This window comes from Penaeus vannamei, chromosome 28 (assembly GCF_042767895.1).
Source record: "Penaeus vannamei isolate JL-2024 chromosome 28, ASM4276789v1, whole genome shotgun sequence".
NCBI lineage: Eukaryota > Metazoa > Arthropoda > Malacostraca > Decapoda > Penaeidae > Penaeus > Penaeus vannamei.
Window position 1 is genome coordinate 34,557,302 of NC_091576.1, and position 9,764 is coordinate 34,567,065.

A 9,764-nucleotide genomic window follows, 5' to 3' on the forward strand; every position below is an offset into this window, starting at 1 on the left:
TCTTTATCAGTGCCATTACGATTACCATTACCATTATTGATATCATCACAATTAACGACACCATTATCATTGTCAAAATCATCCTGTACCTCTTTATTTTCTAAACATTTCTTTGTGGTTCCGTGCGTACAGACAGATAAAATATACCCCCCCCCCCCCCGCCTTGTTCACCAGCCAGGGTACAGTTCATAGATATGAATATTAGATACGTATGCGTTACCATCTGCCCTCTCTTGTATACGATATTTTTTCTTTGTATCTTCTTTTTTCTTTGCTCCATATCATTTTACTTCTTTTTTTTATATATGTGTTTGTGTGTGTGTGTGAGTTTGTGTTTATGCGTATATGTATGTGTGTATATATATATACATATATACGAATGTATGTATATATGTATATATGCATGTATACACACACACATGCATATGTATGTGTGTGTGTGTGCCATAGGAAAGGGGTTTGAGAGAAAAAACAAACTTTTATCACAATTTATTCAGATCACCAAATGTTCGTTATCACTGAATACTTTTCAGTCCTGAACTCTAACTAAAGCAAAATTTTGCAGGTGCAGAAGGTCGTCATTCCAGAAGCAGCAATCCGGAAGCGACGCCGAAGGCCCTCCGGCGCAGCGCCATCGCGTCCGGCTCTTGGACGTCGTCGACGGGGCGGAACCAGCACGGCAGCGGTTCTTACTGGTCCACGACGAACCACACCTCGTTCCTCCGGTTCTTGTACTTCATGGGGGAATCGTACCCAGCTCTGCGAACGGTAAAGTTGGTGTTTTTACTTCAATATGTTCCTCGTTGTCCATTCTCTTTATTGCGTTGGAATATACGGGGAAATATAGAGTATATGTCTTCAAAACCATTTTTCTGGGAGTCAAAGAGGACATTGGTAGAAGATTCAAGTGTTTTTCTATGGATGTATTACCATTTACAACCTGGTGGCATTTCAATTAATCCTCTAACATTAACAATTATTAGAATTCCATATCTCTTTTATTCTTTCTTCCTTCCTTTATTTTTGGGGGGGATGGGATAAGGAGGAAGCCCTGGACGGTCGCAAAATAAAGTGAAAAAGCTGTCGGACAAGCCACGATATGGGAGCAATTTTTGCCAACGCATGATGTTGTTCTTACCCGTAGAAACGTGTGTAGTCGACGCCCTGTTCCCCGGCGGCTTTGAGGTCGCGTTCCAGGTCGTCTTTACGAGTGACCCATTCTCGCATCTTGCTCACCCAGCCGCCGAAGGTTCTGCAAAAACGAAAAAAAGGAAGAGTTGGAGTAATGATGTATGGAAATAGGGGAAATACAGATATGGTTTTGATTTCTTTCTTTATTTTTGTGGGATGGGATGATTTCTATTTTCTGATATTGATACATTTGTACTTACTATAGTTTTTCATGATTTTGAGGTACAAAATGCTATTGATTACTGTTATTCTTACATTACCAAGTACACGTTTTCTTAAGCGTCTAACAAGGGAAAAAATAGTCTTGTATTTTCCTATCAGTACCGCTGGTGTTGCTGCTCTTGAAGGATATAACATGATGATTGCGTTTCCCTTATCGACTCTTCCGTGATTTTCATGATGGTTTTACGAATCAGTTATTTAACAGATAATTGGTAGGGTTTTGGCTCTATCCCGCCTACCTCATTCTCTCTCTCTATCTATCTACCTATCTCTTTCCCTTTCTCCTTCTTTCTGTTGCTGCTGCTATTATTACCGACACTAGTATGCTCTGCCTAATTACAGTCAGCAACGACAGACAACGATTCCAATCAAACTAAAATCGACGGTGGTGACAACACCAATGATGCGCTTACAACCCTTCCCTCACCTCCCCACAGGAGCCACCCTCACCTGGCTGCCACGGTAAGGCGTGGGCGGACCTCAATGTAGACGTTGGGGTCAGTGGGCTTGGGCGGCTCGAGCTGATGGGCGGCCGGGATGTAGAAGCACATCTGGTACCTGTTGGCGTCGCCGTCAAGGGGCTCCTCCATCATGGTGACGGGGGCGGTCATGTTGATGGTTTGGCCTTTGGGAAGGGAGGGGGGGGGGGTGAGGGAGGACAGGCAGGGGGGTAAAGAGAAGGGGAATGATATACCAAGCGTGTGTGTGGCACCGGGAGGGAAACTGTAAGTCTGACAGATATGTAGAAACGCATATACACATATATGAACTTGCATACGCATATATGTGTATCTTACAAGCCCGCACCCGCATACACACACACAACAAAAACAAACAAGCAAAAAACGTACAGCTAAAGTGCAAATGAAAATTAATGGTTCCACATAACAGGATTTCAAACTTACATTTCAACATAACATGATCATCATGTAGTCCTGGAGCCATAACAAATCAAGAATTTTACATTCACTGTGGAGTTATAAACCCCACACACCATTTTCTGATGTGAATGGTGAATTATGATGAAACCAGTCATACCATGACAAACTATTTTCGCCAGTGGACGAAATTACTTACGAAATCTTTGGTGACATCTACGTCAGAGCAAAATCTTACTGAATCGTTCATTGCAGCGAATAATGAATTATACTGAAGCACACACGAAGCATCATTGCAGCCTTACCATTCATCTTCTTTTATACCATGTTCTACGGCGAAGAAATGTCACACTGAAGCAGACGCACAGCCTTACCTGTTTTCACTCACTTTCCTTCTCGCCTCAACAATGAACAGTGAATCATAACGAAGCACCAAAGCAACCTTAACCATCAGCATTCAGTTTCCTTCGCGCCAGCCTCTACAAGGACCAACGGATCCTAACGAAGCACACACGAAGCCCCGTCACAGCCTCACCCTTCTCGTTCTCGCCCGTGATGTAGCCGAAGAGCTTCATGAAGCTGGTGTACATCTTGGGCCGCTTTCGCATCTCGTCGTGGCACGCCCACTTGGCCGACTCGTACACCCTCAGCTCGTACGACTGGGCGGGAGAAGGAGGCTTTAGTGGGCGTGGCTTAGAGTTTCCGGTGGATAGTGGAGGTGGGCGTTAGGTTTTACATAAAGGTCTTCTCTTCATCCGTGTACTTTCTCTCTCTCTCTCTCTCTCTCTCTCTCTCTCTCTCTCTCTCTCTCTCTCTCTCTCTCTCTCTCTCTCTCTCTCTCTCTCTCTCTCTCTCTCTCTTCCTTTTTATCTCTCTCTCTCTCTCTTTCTTTCTCTTCCTTTTTATCTCACTCTAACTCTCTCTCTCTCTCTCTCTCTTACTCTGTTTCTCACCTTATCTACGATCGATACAAGTAAATAAAATTCTCACCCCAGCATCTTTAATAACAGTATACGGTGCAATCTCCTCCGGTTCTGCGTCGTCCAGATCCTGAGATAAAAAAGTAACTCATTAAATTATCTTCATGGAGATTAATACTAACTTCACATATCCTCATTCTCCTCATTATTTATTCTTACTTGCATTGACGCATATTCCACGCAAATGGAAAGATTTAAAGAAAATTTAAGAAAGGAAATAAAACTCACGAAGGCTAGAGTGACAGCCAGCACGGCTAGGCAGACAAGTAGCTTCTTCATGATCTGCAAAAATAATTATCATTACCAATTTTATCATTACTGCTATTTCAGTAGTATTATTGTTACTGTTATAATTTTCCTTATCATTATCATCTGCATCATTATCACTGTTATCATTATTATTTCCAATATCGGTATAGTTATTGTTATTGTTGTCCTAGTTTCATTATTATTATTATTATCATTATCAATATCACCAGCATTATCATATTTGTGTGTGCATGAATAAGTTTGTACGTGAATGTTTTAGCGTTTTTGTGTGGTTGTTTACATTGTATATATACATGTGTGTGTGAGTGGCATATTGAGATGGAGATATATTACAAAAGACACCAACAAAGAAACAAATTTAGATAGCCATCTTAGAACGCAGAATATGCAGCCAAATTTGATTTCGAAACTGAAATATGTCAATTAATTCCCCGAATGAATAAGCAATAGGTCTAGATATGGCGCAGCTTGAGATTTCAAAAGACATATAGGAGAAGGACGATCGAGGAGGAAGACCTGAATCCTGAATTGATAATAGTGTTTAGTAAAGCCGCAGATGAAGTAGGAAGAGCAAATAAATTCGAAAATAACGGTCAAGGTTTGCAAACGAGGAGGAATAAGCAACTGAAAACAAGCAGATCAGAGCAGATATAGATGGATGAAAAAAGGAGAAAAAAATGAGCGTGCGTCTCTCTATATATACATGTGAGGAGAAACACAAGAATTGGCCAGCCGTAAACTGACGTCAGAGAAAGAGCGAAGGACCTCATTTAAAAGGCTAAATAGGACAAAGTCGGAAAAGAAGATGCAGAGAAAAGAAAATTAAAAAGAGGATGATAAATTCAGCAAAATAACGCTATATGAATATGCTTGGATTAAAAATAAATCCCACAAGAGAGATTGCATATTAACATACCTGTTAAAGAAAGCAACAGTTACAATGTGCCTTGAGTTAGACTATTTGCTTTCCTTTTACGTAAATTGAAAGCACGACTTCCAGAAACATGTTGCAATGCGGTTCTCACTCTGACTCACAAGGAAGGAGATATTGCGTCATTTCGCTTACTATCAAAACCTGCAGACGCTGGTCTCGAGAGTTCCCACGAACAGATTCAGTGATCTCGTTCTCTCTCTCTATGTATGTGTGTGCGTGTGTGCGTGCGTGCACATGGTCTTTCTGTCTTACCTTCAAATCCTTTGGTTTCCCGGCCTGTGACTGAGCATTCCCCTGAAGTCCTTATATATCCTGATAGCTTCGACTCCTCCTACTTCCCCTCTCCCTCCCGCTCATCTCCCTCCCCCTGCTTCTCATTCTATTCTTCCTCCTCCCCCTTCTCCTGTCCCATCCCATCCAACCCTCTTTCTCCATATCACTAATGCCCCCTACCCCTCTTCTACACCTCACCTCACCTCAACCCACTTCTCCCTCCAACCACCCCTCTTTCCCCTTCCCCCCTTTTCCCCTCCCCAATCCTCCCTCCAACCTCCCCATTTCCTCCTCTTCCATCCAACTTCCACTATCCCCCCTCCTACCTCCCCCCTTTCCCTCCCCCCTCTCCGAAGTCAGTGTTCACGACAACGCGTAATTGCCTGTTCTCCTCCCGTGTTTCCTGCCCTGTGTGCGCTGCTTATGCAACGGCGATTTTAACCTCTACCGGCGCATTGCGTATTCGATTCTGGAGGTATTTTCTTTTTTAGTTGTTTCATTTGTTTGTCTTATAGGTAAGTGTTATTCGTATTGCTTGAGCGTCTCTCTCTACACACACGCGTACATACACACATAATAATATATATATATATATATATATATATATATATATATATATATATATATATATATATATATATATATATATATATGTACATATATGTATATGTGCATATATATATGGATATATATATATATATATATATATATATATATATATATATATATATATATATATATATATATATATATAGTTTTGTATGAACTACGTACCCATGGCCAGGTGTCCCGTACTATCAACTCCCTTTGCTTTTACTGGTAAGGACACGTCTGTACCTAATTTGCATCCTTCAGCAGCCCTCGCGCCCCCAGATGTGTCACTCAGAGTCGCGTCTTCGTTATACCATTGTCGTTTTTTTCTCAATTCATCTGTCCTGCCTGTTTTTAGCTTGTTTTTGTGCTTTCATATATACACTCGCTTTTACTGTCTGTATTACTAGTTGTTATTGGTTATCTAACTGAATTTTAAGATACCGTTTTTCACCTACAGGTATTTCTTTCTTACAATTCATATCGTAAGATATGAATTGCTTGCTGACTCATCTTGGGGTGAAGGGACTACGCCTTTTAAATGTCGTATTTAAGTCCATCTAAATTGTTTTTATTCCCTCTTATTTGTATTTTTTCTCTTAATATATGTTACGACATTCCACCTGCTATTTTTAGATTGCAATCTGGTTTTACGTCGTATTATTTTACGTGACTGATGACGTCACAGAATGTATATGTAAGACCCAATTTTCCCGCCAAATAGTCAGCCGATGGCAGCCAGCGCATGCACTATTAACCCTTTTGACCTGAGAACGCCGGTTGTCAGAGCTACAACAACACTGTGATGCCTTAAGTTATATTTCATTAGCTTTACTTTTATCTTTTTTATTTACTATCCTCTCAGGACATGATGTGCTTATTTTATTTTTTCTGTGCTTTTGCTTGCTTTTAGCCTTTGTCATTTTCTTTCGAGATGAAGTCATTATTTTCATTTTCTTTCGAGATGAAGCTTTAGCGCTTCTAAACTGCCGTGCTTGAGGATCACTAAGGATTCCTCCCTTTTTATCCAGCTTTTAACGAAAGGCTTTAGCAAAGCACTTCACTTTGAATTTACTTTTATTTGTTCACGGCAGGTGTTTAATACAACGATTATAGGGACCGTTTCTACTATTACTTTGTGTTACCTGGTTTCATCAATTAGTATTTTCCAATGTTTTATTTTTTTGATCACTTAAGATTGATTAATCTAAACGTTAAGGAGAGACGCGCTAGAACTTGCCCCCAAGTTGTACTTCACGCTGCCACATCTCAAAGGGAACTGTACTTAAGAGGTACATCAGGCTCAGACGTGACCCTTGCCAGTAAAAAGGGAGTTAATAGTGCGGGACCCCTGGCCATGGATAATTAGTTGATACAAAGCTATACATATGTGTGTCTGCGCGCGCGTGTGTGTGTATGTGTGCGCGCGCGCGCGTGTGTGTGTGTGTGTGTGTGTGTGTGTGTGTGTGTGTGTGTGTGTGTGTGTGTGTGTGTGTGTGAAACTAACCAAACAGCTAAAAGAGAAAATACATCTAGAATTTTCCTCTGAACAGGATCCCGTGCGTCTTACATACGCAATGCGCCGGTAGATGTTAAAATCGCCGTTGCATAAGCAGCGCACACAGGGCAGGAAACACGGGAGGAGAGCAGGCAATTAGGCGTTGTCGTGAACACTGACTTCGGAGGGGGGGGGGGGTGGAGAGGTAAATGGGGAAGGTTGGAGGCGGGGGGAGGAAAGGGAAAGGATATATAAGGACTTCAGGGGAATGCTCAGTCACAGGCCGGGAAACCAAAGGATTTGAAGGTAAGACAGAAATACCATGTGCACGCACGCACGCATGCACACACATACATAGAGAGAGAGAACGAGATCACTGAATCTGTTCGTAGGAACTCTCGAGACCAGCGTCTGCAGGTTTTGATAGTAAGCGAAATGACGCAATATCTCCCGAGCTCCTTCCTTGTGAGTCAGAGTGAGAACCGCATTGCAACATGTTTCTGGAAGTCGTGCTTTCAATTTACGAAAGGAAAGCAAATAGTCTAACTCAAGGCATATTGTAACTTTTGCTTTCTTTAACAGGTATGTTAATATGCAATCTCTATTGTCGGATTTATTTTCAATCCAAGCATATTCATATAGCGTTATTTTGCTGAATTTATCATCCTCTTTTTAATTTTCTTTTCTCTGCTTCTTTTCCGACTTTGTCCTATTTAGCCTTTTAAATGAGGTCCTTCGCTCTTTCTCTGACGTCAGTTTACGGCTGGCCAATTCTTGTGTTTCTCCTCACATGTATATATAGAGAGACGCACGCTCACTTTCTTTTTTTCTCCTTTTTTTCATCCATCTATATCTGCTCTAATCTGCTTGTTTTCAGTTGCTTATTCCTCCTCGTTTGCAAACCTTGACCGTTATTTTCGAATTTATTTGCTCTTCCTACTTCATCTGCGGCTTTACTAAACACTATCATCAATTCAGGATTCAGGTCTTCCTCCTCGATCGTCCTTCTAGATGTCTTTTGAAATCTCAAGCTGCACCATATCTAGACCTATTGCTTATTCATTCGGGGAATTGATTTACATATTTCAGTTTCGAAATCAAATTTGGCTGCATATTCTGCGTTCCAAGATGGCTATCTAAATTTGTTTCTTTGTTGGTTTTTGCAATATAACTCCATCTCAATATGCCACTTACACATATGTATATATACAGTGTAAACAACCACACAAAAACGCTAAAACATTCACGTACAAACTTATTCATGCACACACACACACACACGCAAATATGATAATGCTGATGATATTGATAATGATAATAATAATAATGAAAATAGGACAATAATAACAATAACTATAATGATATTGGAAATAAGAAGGGGAACAATGATAATGATGCAGATGATAATGATAAGGAAAATAATAACAGTAACAATAATACTAATGAAATAGCAGTAATGATAATATCAATAATGATAATTATTTTTGCAGATCATGAAGAAGCTACTTGTCTGCCTAGCCGTGCTGGCTGTCACTCTAGCCTTCGTGAGTTTTATTTCCTTTCTTAAATTTTCTTTAAATCTTTCCATTTGCGTGGAATATGCGTCAATGCAAGTAAGAATGAATAATGAGGAGAATGAGGATATGTGAAGTTAGTATTAATCTCCATGAAGATAATTTAATGAGTTACTTTTTTATCTCAGGATCTGGACGACGCAGAACCGGAGGAGATTGCACCGTATACTGTTATCAAAGATGCTGGGGTGAGAATTTTATTGTATTGATCGTAGATAAGGTGAGAAACAGAGTAAGAGAGAGAGAGAGAGAGTGAGTGAATGAGAGTGAGAGTGAGATAAAAAAAAAAAAGAAAGAAAGAAAGAGAGAGAGATAAAAAGGAAGAGAGAGAGAGAGAGAGAGAGAGAGAGAGAGAGAGAGAGAGAGAGAGAGAGAGAGAGAGAGAGAGAGAGAGGGAAACAGAGAGAAAGATAAAGTACACGGATGAAGAGAAGACCTTTATGTAAAACCTAACGCCCACCTCCACTATCCACCGGAAACTAAGCCACACCCACTAAAGCCTCCCTTCTCCCGCCCAGTCGTACGAGCTGAGGGTGTACGAGTCGGCCAAGTGGGCGTGCCACGACGAGATGCGAAAGCGGCCCAAGATGTACACCAGCTTCATGAAGCTCTTCGGCTACATCACGGGCGAGAACGAGAAGGGTGAGGCTGTGACGGGGCTTCGTGTGTGCTTCGTTAGGATCCGTTGGTCCTTGTAGAGGCTGGCGTGAAGGAAGTGAATGCTGATGGTTAAGGTTGCTTTGGTGCTTCGTTATGATTCACTGTTCATTGTTGAGGCGAGAAGGAAAGTGAGTGAAAACAGGTAAGGCTGTGCGTCTGCTTCACTGCGACATTTCTTCGTCGTAGAACATGGTATAAAAGAAGATGGATGGTAAGGCTGCAATGATGCTTCGTGTGTGCTTCAGTATAATTCATTATTCGCTGCAATGAACGATTCAGTAAGATTTTGCTCTGACGTAAATATCACCAAAGATTTCGTAAGTAATTTCGTCCACTGGCGAAAATAGTTTGTCATGGTATGACTGGTTTCATCATAATTCACCATTCACATCAGAAAATGGTGTGTGGGGTTTATAACTCCACAGTGAATGTGAAATTCTTTATTTGTTATGGCTCCAGTACTACATGATGATCATGTTATGTTGAAATGTAAGTTTGAAATCCTGTTATGTGGAACCATTAATTATCATTTGCACTTTAGCTGTACGTTTTTTGCTTGTTTGTTTTTGTTGTGTGTGTGTGTGTGTGCGGGTGCGGGCTTGTAAGATACACATATATGCGTATGCAAGTTCACATGTTTATATGCGTTTCTACATATCTGTCAGACTTACAGTTTCCCTCCCGTTGCCACAC

General features: G+C 40.9%; 2 protein-coding genes across 2 annotated transcripts in view; one reads left to right on the forward strand and one right to left on the reverse strand.

Moving 5' to 3' along the window:
- Positions 1-487: 487 nt before the first annotated feature.
- Positions 488-4,749, reverse strand: LOC113803136 (heme-binding protein 2). Its single transcript, XM_070141442.1, has 7 exons — positions 4,728-4,749; positions 3,500-3,553; positions 3,282-3,341; positions 2,827-2,950; positions 1,864-2,038; positions 1,139-1,252; positions 488-759 (listed from the first exon to the last, which is right to left on the reverse strand). Exons 2-7 carry the CDS (start codon positions 3,548-3,550, stop codon positions 690-692), a joined length of 594 nt encoding a protein of 197 aa, XP_069997543.1. The 5' UTR covers positions 3,551-3,553; positions 4,728-4,749; the 3' UTR covers positions 488-689.
- Positions 4,750-7,125: 2,376 nt separating this feature from the next.
- Positions 7,126-9,764, forward strand: part of LOC113803133 (heme-binding protein 2) — a 4,285-nt gene continuing 1,646 nt past the window's right edge. The window contains exons 1-4 of the mRNA XM_070141443.1: positions 7,126-7,143; positions 8,328-8,381; positions 8,540-8,599; positions 8,930-9,053. Of these exons, the coding sequence (XP_069997544.1) occupies positions 8,331-8,381; positions 8,540-8,599; positions 8,930-9,053 (235 nt within the window). The 5' untranslated portion in view covers positions 7,126-7,143; positions 8,328-8,330. The remainder of the gene's footprint in view (positions 7,144-8,327; positions 8,382-8,539; positions 8,600-8,929; positions 9,054-9,764) is intronic.